This window comes from Uranotaenia lowii, chromosome 1 (assembly GCF_029784155.1).
Source record: "Uranotaenia lowii strain MFRU-FL chromosome 1, ASM2978415v1, whole genome shotgun sequence".
In the NCBI taxonomy this organism is placed as follows: Eukaryota; Metazoa; Arthropoda; class Insecta; order Diptera; family Culicidae; genus Uranotaenia; species Uranotaenia lowii.
Window position 1 is genome coordinate 208,983,008 of NC_073691.1, and position 16,920 is coordinate 208,999,927.

Here is a 16,920-nt window from a genome sequence, read left to right on the forward strand (position 1 = left end):
GAGAACGCTATTCAGCTTCTAAGAGAATGTCAAGAAACTTCTACGCGCCGAAAAAAAAATCCAATTGACAGATTGCTCTGACAACCACATGTCAGATTGCTAGGTTGCCGGTCTATCATAATCTATCTCATTGATTTTAATTATATTGTTTTGATTACAAAAGCTGCTTACACGCCTAGAGAATTGAACCGCTGCTCTCTAGGTTGCAATGAAACTCACCAGCCTCTCGACCAATCCAGCAATAGCTAATTGCCACTGTAATGATTAGTATTTAAACTTAATGTCATTTGAGATGATTGAGTGGGTTGGTCAATAGAAGGTACCTTATTTCGTTCAAAGGACTTTCAGTACACAATATGAATCATAACAAAAATTCGCATCATCAAAAAATTTATTCGAATACCTTATTTAACATTTATAAGAAAAATTCGAAAAAATCTTGAATTCCATTTGTAAATATTAGTACAGATATAAACAAAACAAATACCATGACAAGAAATTGACAGACATTTTTGACATGTCGCTTAGAATTCCCATATAGGTTCTTTAAAACACCTTCAAGTATCTTAATGGTGCGCTTTAGAATGTTACGCGAACGTTATCGACCTTCTTGAAAAATATTTTTGACATGTCGCTTAGATTTCCCATATAGGTTCTTTAAAACACCTTCAAGTATCTTAATGGTGCGTTTTGGAATGTTACGCGAACGTTATCGACCTTCTTGAAAGAAGTTCCATTAAAAGCGCTTAGAAGTTCCGTTATCGATAGTTTAACCTTTCAAAGGGCGATGGAAGTTCCTGAGTAACTTTTACGCGACAAGAGTCACCTGAAGTTCCCGTAATACATTTTTTCAGCCAAATGTGAACTTCGGAGTTCGGAGTTAAGTAAAAACGCGACTTTTGGTTGCTTGGGTGTTCAAAATGAATATTCTTCGTTTTAGGATTTTCCTGTTTTAAGCATCTCGTCCATTACGATTTTCGTGGCGGTTTCGGTGACGTATTAGTCGCTTCCTGATGAGGTGCATCAAATCGAGGATGCATCAGATAGGCTTGAACCGGGGCAATGACGAAAACGGCCCTTCATCTCGCTCCAGGCCGGACGGGTCCAACTCACAGAAACCGAAGCCTCTGACCAGCGGTGGAATACTTTCTACTTGATGATAGAACTCCACAGCACCTGGAATATTTCGCGCAGATTCTGCTGACTTTGATTCCGGCTGCTGCTGCCCGGAAGTTTCGGCTGTATCCGCCACCGGACCCGGTTGCTGGTCGGTCGAAGCTGCTTGGCTGCTGATGCTGAGATGTCGACTATGATTTAACTTTTCGAAAAAGCACCAATCGAAATTTAATCGAAAAAACTCACGGCTAAGAAAATTTACTCGGTCCGTATAATATTATTTGATCAAGATGTTCTGCAAAAAGTTTTCTCAGTGCAATGCTAAATTTAAAATAAATATGCTAACGCCTGGTGCGCGAAAGGGTGTGTATACCAAAACCGGTCCGCTGAAATGAGCAAAACCGGGCCGCGTATACTCCCGTATTGGTGTGTTTGCTCTAAAGTGACACAAATCATCACAACGATTTTTTTTTTCCTCGATCAACCGAACTACTTCCATCTGCTACAACATTAGTTTTCAGAAAGACTCTTTCAACTTCCAACAGCACACATGCAAATTCTGAATCAATCATCCGTGTGGTGAAGCGAGACGAAATCATTCATACAGCTCATCTGTCTCCCTTTTTCCATTCGGCCTACCACAGTTTATTCCATTGACTCGTATTCTATTTTTACACACTAAATCTCAATAACCTATCTTATATTTTTCTTACACTACCATTATTTCATACACACTTTTCTACACTATACTATTATTTCCTACAGATCGGATCTAATTTCTTTGGTTCAATTCTTGTATAAATTAGACCCAAGAATAGACCACGAATACAGATGCCTTAAGAGCATCTGTATTCTTGATCTATTCTTGGGTCTAATTTATGCAAGAATTGAACCAAAGAAATTAGATCCGATCCAATGAAAAAACTGGCAACTGCACTCGTGTTCCAATAATTGTCAAACGGTTTAGAACTGCGTCAAATTGGATCCAAATCTCATCAGTTTTGGATCAATCCTTATAAATACCAGCTCTAAAAAAAGTTGAGTTGAAACTTCTACAATGGATCACCAGTGCGGTTGCTCGGGTTGGAATTTGGGTCTAAACCGGCTGTTTTGACCACGGATACAGGTGCTCTAATACATACACAGCAATTTTTTTTTTGCTGGAAACCAGCAAAATTTTGCTGGTTTTTGTCCCGCTGACTTTCCAGCAAAATTTCCAGCAATTTGAATTGCTGGAAAAAACAGCAAACGTTAATGCTGGTTTCCAGCAATTCAAATTGCTGGAAAATCAGCAATCCAGATTGCTGGAAACCAGCTATTTCTTTCAAAACAACCGGCTGTATTTAGTACCAAATTTATATTTCAATTCTAAATTAAATATTGAATACTGGCTGTGCATATATGAGCAATGAAAAAAAAATTAGTTTATTCTATTTTTAAATTATGTTTTGTTTATTTTCAAGAACTTTTTTTTTAAATTTTCCAACACCGGCGCTGGGGTGGCAGCTTTGTGCCAGAGTGTTGATCATTCGCTACCTGAGAAAAGAGTTCTGATTAGTATCTTTTGTGAAATCTGTCCAATAAAAACTCACCCTTGACTTGTGTCTGGTTGCTAGAATATAGAGGAAAATAAAAATAATTATATTAATCCAACCAAAATTCGTAAAATAAAGTCTCACCTTGCTTCAGTGTACGAAAACAAACAGACTCCATAATGTGACATCTCGATTGCTGATTTTCCAGCAAACTAGATCAATTGCTGGAAAGTCCAGCAATTTGAAAACCGATTACTGATTTTTCAGCAAAAATGATAAGAACACAACCGATTGCTGAAAAATCCAGCAATTAAAAAACCGATTGCTGGTTTCCAGCAAAAATTTGGATTGCTGAACGTTTCCAGCAATTTTTTTTGCTGGAAATCGAGGCAAAAATTTGCAGTGTACATATCTTCAGATGTAGCAATATCAACTCACACAATAAACCTATTTGCCGCTGGTAGTGTTCGTGAAATTATGCAGATTGATTCACCAACACTTTTCAGTTTTGGGACAATTAACCTCAAAAACGACCATGTGCGTCGACTGGCTGCCCGTTTTTTGTACCGAGAGTTTTTGAGGTTAATTGTCCTGTCTCATCAGACACGCTCAGCAAGTGTGCGTAAGAAATGTCAAAAACAACTCTATAGAGAAGCATCTTGAAGTTTAAATCAAAACCAAGGTTTTTTGAAACACGAGGTTCTCCGACTTTTACAGTAAGTAGGCGAGGAGTGAGCGGGGCTCTCAATGAGTTTGTTTACAAACATAAGATTATTTGCTCAGCTTTTCTGTGGTTTGTTGGTAAACAAACTCCATGAGTTCCGCAGTTGCATGGTTAAAATGGCTGAATCGGGAATTTAGTAATCGGTAACACCTTCTATATATACACCTTGATCAAAACGAGGTTCAATTTCGTGAGTACCATAAGTCTGTTCAATGAAGTCTGGCCGTAATAAATAGGTCAAAACAAGTAGAAAAGGATGGACAGTTGATTACCTGCATGTCTTGTTCCAATTGATTTCGATCGATTTCTACCAGATCTAAACGAATCCTCCTGGTGAGCTGGATCTGTTTTGTTTCAATCGATTTCAACTTGCTTCATTGAACTACGACCTGACAAGTTTCGACCAAAACACTCATTGAATAACTACAGTGTTTACAGAAACCTATAGATCAAGGTTCTTAGATACACTAGGTTCTCCGACTTTCACAGTAAGTAGGCGAGGAGTGAGCGGGGCTCTCAGTGAGTTTGTTTATTTTTTGCTCAGCTTTTCTGGGGTTTGTTGGTAAACAAACTTCATGAGTTCCATATAGTTGCATAGCCTACATAGCCAAAATGGCTGAATCGGGAATTCGTTATTCGGGAACACCTCCTGAATATATACCCACCTTGCTATAGATAACGGTAGAAACCAATTTCTATCTACGATTGAACGAAGCATATGAATGAGAACTCTGAGAACTGCGCTCCCGTTTAATAAACGTCAAATTCAGTCTAATCGAACAAAATCTTCACTGAAAATCAAAAATACCCAAACTTGAGAACTGCCACCCGCCAAACCTGAGTTCGATATTGACAACTCAAGTTTGTGAAAAAATCACAGCTTGAAAATAAGCCAAACTTGTCCTTCAAGCGGAGAACTGTTTTTTTGGGGGGTTTTTGTTGTAAGCGCATCTTATTCTGTTACCTCCATCGTGGCAGATTTAGGTTTGGGGGGTAAGTTCAAAGCGAAGAACTGTTTTTTTTGGGGGATAACTTTTATTCCCGCTTCATTCGCAGAAAGTTTCGCATATACGATGATGTAGGTGCCTCTCTCAACAACTCTTCGGTGGTCGAGCGGTTAGCATCCTGAGATGGTAATCGCAAAGACATTGCAGGTATGGGTGTGATTCCCGTATCTGCAGTAATTTTTTTATTTTGATTTCCATTTTATTGCGGTATTAGATTTTGGGGGATGAGTTCTCCTTTAAAAGCTTAACTTTGGTTTATGCTACCAATAGCCAAACCTGTAGGGAGGGAGTTTCATTCGGGTTGGCGGGGAAAGTTCTCAAGTTTGCACTGTAAATTTTTGCCTCGATTTCCAGCAAAAAAAATTGCTGGAAACGTTCAGCAATCCAAATTTTTGCTGGAAACCAGCAATCGATTTTCGAATTGCTGGATTTTTCAGCATTCGGTTATGTGCTTGTCATTTTTGCTGAAAAATCAGCAATCGGTTTTCAAATTGCTGGACTTTCCAGCAATTGATCTAGTTTGCTGGAAAATCAGCAATCGAGTTGTCAATTTGGAGTTTGTTTTTGTTTCGTACGCTGAAGTAAGGTGAGATTCTATTTTACGAATTTAGGTTGAATTAATATAATTACTTTATTTTCCTCTATATTCTAGCAACCAGGCATCAAGTCAAGGGTAAGTTTTTATTGTACAGGTACATAGATATTCCATAGAAGATACTAATCAAAACTATTTTTACAGGTGGCGGATGATCAACACTGCGGCACAAAGCGGCCACCCCAGAGCCGGTTTAGAAAGTTGTAAAAAAAAAGTTTTTTTTTAAATAAATAAATCCCTTATTGAAAATGGGAGAAAATAATTGTTTTTATTGCTTATTATATGCACAGCCAATATTAAACTGTAATTTTGAATTGAAATATAAATTTCATACTAAATACTGCCGGTTGTGTTGAAAGAAATAGCTGGTTTCCAGCAATTTGGATTGCTGATTTCCCAGCATTGAATTGCTGGAAACCAGCATTAACGTTTGCTGTTTTTTCCAGCAATTGAAATTGCTGGAAATTTTGCTGGAAAGTCAGCGGGACAAAAACCAGCAAAATTTTGCTGGTTTCCAGCAAAAAAAAATTTGCTGTGTGGGTATTTTTGAGGTTCAGTGTTCGTGCGCAACCCAAGACAAGAAAACCCTCATTATAGGTTTTCTGCGACAGGATTTCCGTTCTTTTTGCCCATATCCGGAAATCTAAGCGTCTCACTTCGTGATTTTATCCAACTGTTGTCAATCAAACTCATTTAAAAACGGAATTTTAAACATTTACTAATAGGATGGCTGCCATTTCTACCACCGAAAAGCCGCATATGACGCAGATCGATCTGAACACACTTAACCTTCAACAGCTGACTCAACTCAAGAACCAGCTGGACCAGGAACTGACCGTGTTCCAGGAGTCGCTCCAGACCCTCAAAATGGCAAGGGTTAAGTACAGTGGGTCAAAAGAAGCTCTGGAGCAATTCAAGCCTGACTGGAACGAAAAACAAATACTGGTTCCGCTCACCGGGTAAGTGTTTTTTTTTTCAAGCGTTAATTGTTTGATTGCTTCAAATTCTTTCGTTTCGTAATTTCTAGGAGCATGTATGTCCCTGGGACTATCAAAGATGCGGACAATGTGATCGTAGATATTGGAACCGGATACTACATCGAAAACGTATGATATGATTAAGATTGGGTACCTATATAAGAACAGAGAAAATTGATTGTATTGTTTTCTTAAAGGATTTGGACAGTGCGAAAAATTTCTTCAAGCGTCGGGTGGACTTTGTCCAGGAGCAGATGGAGAAGATCGAAGTGCTTGGCATGGAAAAGTCGAAGATACGAGACGCCATCCGAGAGGTGATGGAAATCAAGTTACTGCAGTTCGAGAAGGAATTGCAGAAAAAACGGGAGGGCATTGAAAAGGAATAAATTAAGGAAAAATTGAATTTATTCTCGTTCAGTCCAACAGGCACTATTGAATAACCATGCTTTCATAACTAACCCTAAGATCTTTAATTCAATACAAAGAATCAAAAATACTGTATTATAACCAATTGAACAACTTCCCACATCTTTTAAGAACTTTTTTGGTCAGTAGAAGAAATTTGTCCATAGCTACCGGTTTGCTTTTTTCAGGTTTATGATATAGGTGCATTTAATCTAATAAATTTATTTATACCTATAAATCATGAAAATCTTTTAATTTTGTTATTTCAAGCAAGACCTGTTTATTACCCTATGAAATCACATCTGAAAAGTGTAGTCTATCAGTAGGCAGGTAATTGATTTGATTTCATACCGGATGACATAAATATCCCGACAATTGAACTGGGCACTTTTTGGGAAGGACAGGTTTCATTTGATAGGCTACACATTTTTGTAATCACAATTTTTCTTTGTCACAATCGTTCATAAGTTATTAGATCTGTTAAAATCGTGTGGCTTTGTCGTTCAAGCGTATTTTGAAAACAACCAATCGAATAAAGCCCGGTTGAGCTGCTGAAATTTTGCCCAGGTCACGACCAATCAACAAAATTTAATCTAAAAAAAACTAGTTAGACATTTAAAACAAACGCCCTAACTAAACATTTAAAGGAGCAAACAAAAAATATCAATCAGAAATTTCAAGAATCATTTCTCAGTTACGATTTCTAGTTACAACACATAATCAATTTATGATCTCGAAGTTCTTTTTACTTTTTAAGCTTAATTCAGTACTGGAAAACTTAATAAACTATGTATTTCGATGCATCACAATACAATTAGCAATTATGCAGCCTAAAATAAGTTTCAAAAAATTGTATCTCTAGTTTTTTTCGACAGAAAAATCTTATTTAGGGGTCGATAGTTATTTCCATCGATTTTTTTTTTTTTCAAAAAGCATTCATAATTCAAGCAAAAGAGGGTTAAATTAAAAACTATAGACAGAAAACAGTAGGTATGTCATCGTATAAAAAGTTCAGCTATACATCATTTTTTTACATTTTATTTAAGGTTCTTTTTTCAAACGCGTAAATTAAGTTAAGCAAAATGAAGATTTCACGACAGAACATCCTACAACTTAAGAGTTATGTTTAAGGATAACCAACATATGCGGGCCTTTCTGATGCGCTTCCACTAACGAAGCGTCCTGTTCGGTCTCACGCCTTCCAACTAAATTATATTCATAAGGTGTGTTTGTTTGATAGTTTGAGTGCTAGATTCCATTCTACAAAGAGGAAATCAACCTAATGGAATTAACATCGCAGTCTCACTCTCATTCTTACCAGTACACAAATCATGTTTGTTCTGATTATACAGATTAAAAAAATCTTCCTCACCAAATGATTGGAAATTGAGACAATTGGTACGCTATGACAACAAAAATAAACTACAACGTTGTTTTATGTGGATGTTCCTAATAGGAAGTTTCCGATATTTTCAACTCATTTTGACTAAATCATTCATAAATGTCCTCCACAAAACGAGTGCAGTCACACACCGGACTCATCACTCATTTAATCTCGAAATGAAATAATGTAAATTTAAACACTACCTATTGTTTGCTGAATGTTTGCCAATGGAAATAATCTGGTTCGTCCCGTTTTGACTTTAGGACCATTTGACATAACGGTTATCTAGCACAATGTGACTTTTCGCAAGATACCAAATTTGTCATTATAAATTGTTAGGCCAACTAACCATTCTGTCAAACGACTTTCCGGAAGATAACGCCAGAATTATTGTTCGACACCGATTGTGCTTTTTGTGTTGATGATGGTGATGGGCATTCTACATATTTGTGTTTCTGTTTTTATGCTTTGTTAACGATAGCTACCCTTTTCAAAGCAATGAGTTCTCCAAGCCGTTGATCTAATCATCGGCACCGGCAGCTCGCTTTGCCTTCCGCTGCCGTGGGCTTTGCTTCGGGGACACTTTGCCGCCCTTGGGAGAATTTTCTGGAAGAAACAAACGACTTTCATTAGTACAGTTAAGTATTAGGACTTCCAATTTACGTTTAAGTTTTTTAAGTCGGTTATTAAAATATTTTCCAGAGAGAAAGTCTAGTTTTTATAAGTAAAACAATAAGATAAACTTACGAATCCTCTTGAGAGTTTCCTGTGGAATCCATTCATAGTCCACATCCTTGGTACTGGTGGTTCCGGTTTCCACAGTTTTACGGGCAGCTGGGGAGCGTTTACGCTTGCCATACGATGCCAGGAATTGTTGGCCGAGCACCAGCAACAAAACTACAACAGCCGCCAGGAACACGTACAGGAAGAACGTTTCCCCATCCAGACCCTCATCGATTTCGATAATCGAAATGGTTTCATTGAAGACGGCTTCGGAAAACTGATTTCCACTGGCGTCACGGTAGTTGAGCGCAATGTTCAATCCGAATGGCCGACCGGCAAACGATTCAGATGGAAGGAAGGAGTACGAGACGGTCGCTTCGTGACCCGGTTTAATGTCTCGGTTGTAGGCAATAGCCGAAAAGTTTTGAATGAAGTAGTTGAAATCCATGGGATAGCGGAAGGAAGCTTCGACGCTTTCTACTATGAAATCGTCACTTCCCTTATTGGCGAATCCAACGAGGAATTCGACAGGATTTCCAGCAGGCAATTCCAGTTGAGTTCCAGTAACATAGAGAGGCCTTGTAAATAGAAGGAACGTATCTGCATCTGGCGATTTCGTCGTTTCTGGTTCTTCATCTGTTTCCGGCTCCTCGTTTTGGGTTACCGATGCCTCATCGGATTCAACTTCAACATCCAATTCCTCGTCTAATTCATCCTCGGTAGCATTGGCCATGAACCGGGAGCCTGCCAGAAATAGAAAAACCAAAAATTATGGTTACGAAATGCCACGTCGAAGTGAAAGTGATAGAACTTCCAATGAAAACTTGAAACTTACCATTGTCCACCGTAAGGAGAACCGCCGGAAGAACCAGCAAAGCAAAGACCAATAGCTTCTTCATTGGAAGTAACTGTTCTGCTACTTGAATCACTGAGTTTGTTCACAAAATTTACACTTTATTTATTCACTGGAAAAGACACTTACATCCGCTAGCGCAAACCGTGGTAATATGAGGTAGCCAAATCCAACTTGCGCTGATGCGTCCGCGTAGCCGATCGAGCTTTCCTACCGAATGCTGCACGGCTGGCCGTTTTGCGATGAAAACGTCAGTAAACGTGGAAGCAGTTTGACATTCGTGCAACGGTTACATGACAGTAAAGACATTGAAGTTTGGGGGCGTCACAAAGCGTGAAGGCAATGGTAATAATTTCATAGTATGTATTCATCTTGATAAAGCTTACCTTTTTTCAGCTAATTAAATTAATTTTGTGAAAAAAGCTTTTTTCAAATATGCCTTAACGATGCATTCGTATTGTAATGTTGAACTAATGAATCATTGAAATATCACGAATTGATGATAACATTCAATTTATGTAGAATAAGAATGAATTTGTATTATAGCTGCTCTCCATTTTCAGTAATTTACGATGGAGAAAATTTCAAATTTATCTTCGATGCACGATTGATTTCATGCACGCATTTTGATTCTAATTATATTTGTTCCGCCTTCTGTCATAACTTTTCGCATTAGCGACCTTTCAGAGCACCTGTATCCGTGGTCTGGTTCTAAGGGCATCCGCAGCAATCGCGAGTATAGTGAAAATACTCACGCGTTTGATCACTCTCATACCGCACCGGGGGTTAGTATGAGGGTGAGAAAAATAGGGCCGTTGCCGTCGGGACCGACAAAATCACCAAATTTGCTCACTAGAAAGGGGCGAGAGCAAACATGCACTGAAAAAAAATCTGCAATTTAAGGCTAAGTAAAACAAACGACGTTCAGCGTGTAGAGTTTGTTACATTCATTGAAATTTTGTAATTTTGGTAAACCAATTTGTTAACTAATTAATTAATGATTCAGTCGAATGTGCGGATGGAATTTTGTTCGCGGGGGGATCGAAAGTGTGTTAAAGATCATATAGAGCCATTTCGGAAGTATTCTGTGCTGGGTCGAAAGAGGTGAAAATTTAGACCCTCGGAATCGGTGGCCCAGGATTTGTTCTTTGCAGCCGAGTGGGCCGTCGGAATTAGTATAATTTTGGACGGTGCCGAACTTGCAATTGACCAGCATCGAGTAACAACAACACAAGCGATGAAGGTAAGTGAAAAAACTGTTTATTTAGCGAAAATTTAAATTTTTTTCTACTCTCCGTACAGCTTGGAAAAGTACGCAACAGATAGAAGAAAAAACTTCACCATCTGGCCGGGTCCATGAGCAGTATCTTTAGCAGATAGGGTTGAACCGGGGCAATGACGCATACAGTCCTCCTTCTCGCTGCGCTGCACCAGGGCAAACGGTTCCGACTCACTGAAGCCGAAGTCTTAGGACCAGCGGCGGAAAACCTCCTGCTTGATGAAGGAACGTGGTGGAACTCCACAGCAGCTGGCTTATTTCGCGCAAGTTCCACTGACTTTCGGATGATTCCGGCTGCTACTGCACAGAAGTTCTTGCTGCATCCACCACCGGACTTGGTTGCAGGACGCTCGAAGCTGCTTGGCCCTGTTGCTGCTGTATGGCATGTTCAACCAGGATGTCGACTTTGACGTCACGTCACGGATAGCAGTTAACCAGTCGAATAGCCGCCAACAATCCCCATGTATTATAATAATTATTAATAATAATGAAATAATCGAAATAAATACGAAAAACATATCGACTCCGAAAATTTACTCGATCGGTATAAATTTAATTTAAGATTTTCTGCAAAAGTTTTCTCAGTGCAATGCTCAATTTAAAAATTATTATGCTTCCGCCCGGTGCGCGAACGAGTGTGTATGCCAAAATAGGTCCGCTGAAATGAGCAAAATCGGGCCGCGTATACTCCCGTATTGGTGCGTTTGCTCTAAAGGTTCTAATTGATACCAGAATTGAACTAAAGAAATTAGATCCAACCCAGTGAAAAAACGCAACCCTTCCTATCGTCTTCCATTAACTGTCAAACGGTTCAGAAATGCCGCATTTCAAATGCGTCAATACCAGCGAGGACTAAATATTTGGTTGGATCCAAACGATTCAAATCTCATCAGTTTTGGATCAATCATTATAAATAATAAAAAGGTAAAACTTACCGAGATTAAAAGGTGAATGCTCGTGAAAGCCATAAAGGTAACTTTTACTACCTCTTCGAGGTGAATGTTATAACATACTGAGTATGCGATGCGATGCGAACCGGCGAATGTGACTGAATGCGGCCAGATCCCGCAACATCACACGATTTGTCTATGTATCGTGTGACCATAACATCTTTTAATTATGAAGTCTTATGGTGAATCTTATTGTTTTTAGGCTTTTTTTCCTCAGATTTAAACTTTTTTTCCTCAGATTTAAACTTTTTTTTCTCAGATTTAAGCTTTTTTGCCTAGAGATTAAGGAGATGTAAGCTCAAATCTGAGATAAAAAGCTTAAATCTGAGGAAAAAATCTTAAATCTGAGGAAAAAAAACTTAAATGTGAGAGATGTACTCCACACGGATTGTATAACGTTGCCGGGATCTGGATCTGGGATCTGCATACTGAACGCGGCGAAGCAGATACCAATATGTTCCGTCGCTCGAGTTCGCAATGGCCGCGTTTGCCAATTCGTATCGCATCGCTCTCACTATGTCATTGGCCATATAAATCTGCGATTTATATAAATCGTTTTAACGGCGGTTTTCACCCATTTCTCAAGTACACTTACTATTTGAAAAGATATTCAGTGTGTATGCTCAATGTTTACAAAGAAGAGCATAAAAACATAACGCGAACTCGAAGAAGAAGAAGATCAGCATAAAAAATCGAAAAACGACTTTGCGTGTTATTTAATACTTGTTTGAACTGTCATCTAAACCTAGAAGAACTAATAGCTGTTGGTCTCTGTTGGTGAAATCAGTACAAAAATGCGTTTCACAGCGGTCTTATTTCGGCAACATATTGGCTATCATTTCAAGAAACACTGGATCATCCAGGGCAAACGAGTTCCTACCGAACTAGGGGCTGCTGCTGAACTGGCAGCTCGAGGAATTCCGGTGGTCGAAGCCAGACAAGTGTTGGACGGGGATTGGAAACGCGAAATAATATCCAAGCCTGTAGGCCAGTTGCCGCCAGAAACAGCACTGGATGAAAACCATCCTCTATATAAACAGGAAGCCTGTTATCAGTACAGCGATAGCAATGTCTTGTTGGAAGGAGTCCGCCAAGCTCAGGTTTTATTGAATACGATTGTTTACGAAGAGCTTCCATCGAAGTACGAGGAACGTATTGAAAAATTAAAAATCCCGACGCAATTGGACCGGTCAATGCAACAATCTGTGCTGGCTGCCTTGGTATTTGATGCTGAACAGGTCAAGACGGCAAAGATCAAAGATCCGGAGAGACCGGCCTACACTTTTCCCAGAGTGTACGGAATATCCGATCAAAGAAAAATGTAAGTTTAATTCAATGTAATGGCATTACACTCCTAATAACGTATATCTTTCTGCAAAGCTCGCTCCTATTGTCCAAGATGATCATTCACTCCGAACGTTTCCTGGGCCGTACGGTTACCGCAAATCGAAAAGTTATCAACGGCGCCCAATTTAGAGTTCCGCTTATAAAGGATCTTGACCGCATACTTTGTTCATTGCGAACGGAAACATTCATCACATCTACCAGTCCTATTAGTCCCCTGGATAGTTCCGTTTATCGCTCCCAGGACCAGCAACTTCCAGATTTGTTTCCAGTGCGTGAAACTGCCACTATTCCCCGGAGCAATTTCTACGATTGGACTGATCGTTATCCGGTCCGTAAAGAATATCATTGTTCTCACCCACACACGATTTTGCTGCACTGTGCCCCTGAAGATGTTGCCAATCAGTTCGAGACACCGGTCAGCGACGATCAGAAGGAAAGCCGGGCCATCATGAAGGCGTTCACTGTGGCTGCGTCCCGTGCTAGACAGCTTTATGGGGTAATAGCACAAGACATTATAGAGTTTCAAATGTGAATGAAGAAAACATTTCTACATCAATACATTTTATTTTTATTTCAGAAAGGGGTGAAAATTTTACCCCATCCAATAACGGTTCAAGTTGTCCAAACGGATAGCAAATGGTTCCAGTTTGGTGTTTTCCAACTCAACACTCTTGACATAATCGGTGGAAATGGCAATCAGCAGCATAATCTGTGGTTCCGCAAACCTGTCATGAACCTATATTCGGAGTGCGGATATGTTTTGGGGAAACCAACTCTGAGAGAATACAACAAAGACGTACTAAGGCATTTGGCCAATTTCTACGCCAGCAGCTAGTCATTATTTAGAATCGCAAATGCAAGTTTAATAAACTGAACACCCGTTTGCTTCGTAGCTATTTTTTTCGAAATATCCTTTATTAGTTAATACTCACAAAGCACCTATACACAAACTGATAAAACAAAAACCAAAAATCAGAGAATTATGAATTGAGACCGCAGTGCTCCGCATGGTGTTGCAGTTTGGGGAAGAACATTCCGCACAATAAGTCATACGTAAGGTTGATTTATCTGTTACCTGCTTCTGTATAAATGCGCATTCTCCTGCTACCATGCAGCCTCGGAAGATTCGCGAGGAAGTATCATCTAATCGAAAATTAAAAACTTTTTCGTCAAAATTTATGAATATTTCGTTATCAGATATCTGTTTACCTTCCACTTGGTGGAATCCACAGACTAAGTTGATCATCTTCGATGTGCAGTTGACCTTCGGAAGCAGACTGAAAGCCGTGCAATCCATGTCTGTCAAATCGGAATTACAACTGTAACATTCCACACCACTCACCTCCACTGGAAAAATGTTTAAAAAAAGATTTATCTCAAAAAGAAACAGAAAAGAAATTAAATGTTTCATAGTGAAAAGTTTTCTTGAAAAGATAAGCTAGAAGTAATGTATCGTGGTAGAAAGCAGTAAAGAAACTGACTTCTAGGATTGGCAATCATTTCCCACTTGAAGCTAAGCGTATGTAGTTCACTATCAAATCAATTGCAATTATTTCCCTGTCCGAGGAGAACAAATAAATATTGACTACTGTTCAAATCAACATCGCGTTATCCACGATGCTTGAAGGGGATTGATTTTATAGATAACATTTTTCGTTTTCAATTTGAGACGCTGGAACTTTACAAAACAAACTTATACTAGGTAGGACGTATCGAATGAATTAATGAATCAATGATTCTAACCTTAGGATCGCCGAAATGCTTATGGCCCTTATTCTGCGCCGCGAGTGACGTGACAGTTGGCGAGTCACCCCACCGTCACTCGACTCTTGTCACCTTATTCCGACAGTCGGTTTAAGTGAGGTGACAACAAGGTGAGAGCAAGTGACAGATACTCATTCCGAGCTGAGTGACTGGATGAACCCATCTAGAAAAATGGCGAAATTTGCTCTGATTGTGTTGTGCCGGTGTTTACGATTCAGTTTTTGAAAATTGAATTAAAAATAAACGAGTGAAAATTCTGCCCCGTCCTGGACAATTATCGGATTGTACGGTGTTAGCAAGCTGGTCAATGAGAAAAAAAGGACGAATTTGGCTACATTTCGATATTTCTAAAAAAATCAATTCTGGTGAATTTAGTAGAATACACCACTGTAGCTTCTGAACGATCAGCTCATGGAAAAAAGGTCAATAAAATTGAAAGATAGAAAAAGATAAAATACATCAATCGAAATTATTTATTGGTCTTTCAACTTTAGCTGACATTATTGTAGAAGTAAAAAAAAACTAAATCTACGTAAAACGGAAACATTTAATCGATGTAGAAAAAATTTTGCAGACAGGTACATATCAATTTAGGACAACCGGTAAAGCATTTTTCGTTGCATTCGATGCTGCAGCTCACCCCGACGAATCATTGTGTGGATCACCTTAAGCACGGCACGTTCTGGATACTTTTGGCGTGAGAAGTCCTGGATGATGTTTTGCTCCGATACCTGGGAGCCAATGGCAAAACGGCGTTTCAGTTGTTTCTCGATACGATTCAGCATTTCAGAGTCCTCCTCGGTTGTGAAGCCTTCAGCACCGGCTAAGGAACCGGACATCGCTGCATCGAGAGTGGACACCTGGAACAGTCGGAGGGCTTCGGTAACGTGCGTTTCTGTAGCGAAAGGTTGGAGTTGCATTTTTGCCAAAGATTCTGACATTCGGATAACGGCTTCAAGTTGACGAACGGTGATTGGGATCGAAAGACGTTTATCCGATTGACGTTCGTGTTCTCCGGCACCCGATCTCATAAGAACGTACCGCGATTTTAATTTTTCAGCAGCAGTTTCATTCAGTCGAGGTCCACAATGGGTTCGGCAGTAGTTAATATATTTTTTGAAGGTAGCAAGTGGAATTTCTCCTTCCTGATTATCCAGTACTTTGTTGGCGTTCATGTGGACGTTCATCACATGTTTTGCCAGAGTTATATCTCGATTTTGGTCGTGCACATCTTTAACTATGAAGATCATATCGAAACGAGACAAAATCGTAGGCATGAAATCAATATTTTCTTCACCTTTGGTGTCGTCCCAGCGACCAAAAATAGAGTTTGCGGCTGCGAGGACCGAGCAACGAGAATTCAATGTGGTCGTGATACCAGCTTTGGCAATAGAAATCGTTTGCTGTTCCATTGCTTCGTGAATAGCAACACGATCGTCTTCTTTCATTTTATCGAACTCGTCGATACAAACAACACCACCATCGGCCAGAACCATAGCACCTCCTTCCATGACGAAATTTCTGGTGGCAGGATCACGCATAACCGAAGCAGTTAAACCGGCAGCACTTGAACCTTTGCCGGAAGTGTAGACGGCGATCGGAGCTACCTTTTCCACAAATTTCAACAGTTGTGATTTGGCAGTACCAGGGTCTCCCAGCAGAAGTATATTGATATCACCTCGACGAGTAAGACCATCTGGCATTCTTTTGCGAGATCCTCCAAAAAGCATACAAACTATAGCTTTTTTGATATCTTGTGAGCCAAAAATACTAGGCGCCAAACTATCTGATAAACTGTCATATATGTTTGGGTTCGCTGCCATCTTACGGAACATTGATTCCTCTTCTGTGGTTATGTTGTTGAAACGAGAAATGGCACCAACGCCTTCTGTATCAACTGTTATTCCAACAACTCTCATGTAAGGGGCACGAACACCAACAATAGCCTTCTCACGACCGTCTTGCCTGCTGGGCTTACCGATCTTCCTGATGGAGAAAATGCCATGAATCAAAACCCTATTGCCGGGTACGACTCGCTCACATAAACTCCTATCACAAAATAATTGCATATGTCGGGGTATCTCACCCTGGGGAATGAAATCGGGTAATTCTTGCAACTTCAGCACCTGGAAATCGACACATTTGCATTTATCTGGCATGATAAAGTAAGGATCCAATGGACATTTCGGTCGACCCGCTTGTTCCGTGTTACATTTTCGAGGTAGCTGGTAACCCTCTAATCCTGGATTAACCGGTAAATT

The 16,920-nt window shown here is 39.6% G+C and overlaps 4 protein-coding genes across 4 annotated transcripts; 2 read left to right on the plus strand and 2 right to left on the minus strand.

The window, feature by feature from the left end:
- Window positions 1-4,352: 4,352 nt before the first annotated feature.
- LOC129739780 (probable prefoldin subunit 5) lies at window positions 4,353-6,597 on the plus strand. The gene is made up of 4 exons (XM_055731299.1): window positions 4,353-4,368; window positions 5,703-5,936; window positions 6,005-6,083; window positions 6,152-6,597. Exons 2-4 carry the CDS (start codon window positions 5,704-5,706, stop codon window positions 6,338-6,340), a joined length of 501 nt encoding a protein of 166 aa, XP_055587274.1. The 5' UTR covers window positions 4,353-4,368; window position 5,703; the 3' UTR covers window positions 6,341-6,597.
- A 784-nt stretch (window positions 6,598-7,381) lies between these two features.
- On the minus strand, window positions 7,382-9,554 carry LOC129739781 (translocon-associated protein subunit alpha-like). The gene is made up of 3 exons (XM_055731300.1): window positions 9,302-9,554; window positions 8,491-9,210; window positions 7,382-8,349 (listed from the first exon to the last, which is right to left on the minus strand). The coding sequence occupies exons 1-3, from the start codon at window positions 9,363-9,365 to the stop codon at window positions 8,264-8,266; spliced, it is 870 nt and encodes a 289-aa protein (XP_055587275.1). The 5' UTR covers window positions 9,366-9,554; the 3' UTR covers window positions 7,382-8,263.
- A 2,451-nt stretch (window positions 9,555-12,005) lies between these two features.
- LOC129746019 (39S ribosomal protein L37, mitochondrial) lies at window positions 12,006-13,778 on the plus strand. The gene is made up of 3 exons (XM_055739441.1): window positions 12,006-12,869; window positions 12,929-13,391; window positions 13,473-13,778. Exons 1-3 carry the CDS (start codon window positions 12,343-12,345, stop codon window positions 13,728-13,730), a joined length of 1,248 nt encoding a protein of 415 aa, XP_055595416.1. The 5' UTR covers window positions 12,006-12,342; the 3' UTR covers window positions 13,731-13,778.
- Window positions 13,779-15,114: 1,336 nt separating this feature from the next.
- LOC129738343 (DNA replication licensing factor Mcm5) lies at window positions 15,115-16,917 on the minus strand (the record flags this gene model as incomplete). The annotated part of the gene is made up of 1 exon (XM_055729528.1): window positions 15,115-16,917. A coding segment is annotated over one exon (1,668 nt), but the record flags the coding sequence as incomplete, so codon positions are not given.
- Window positions 16,918-16,920: the final 3 nt, after the last annotated feature.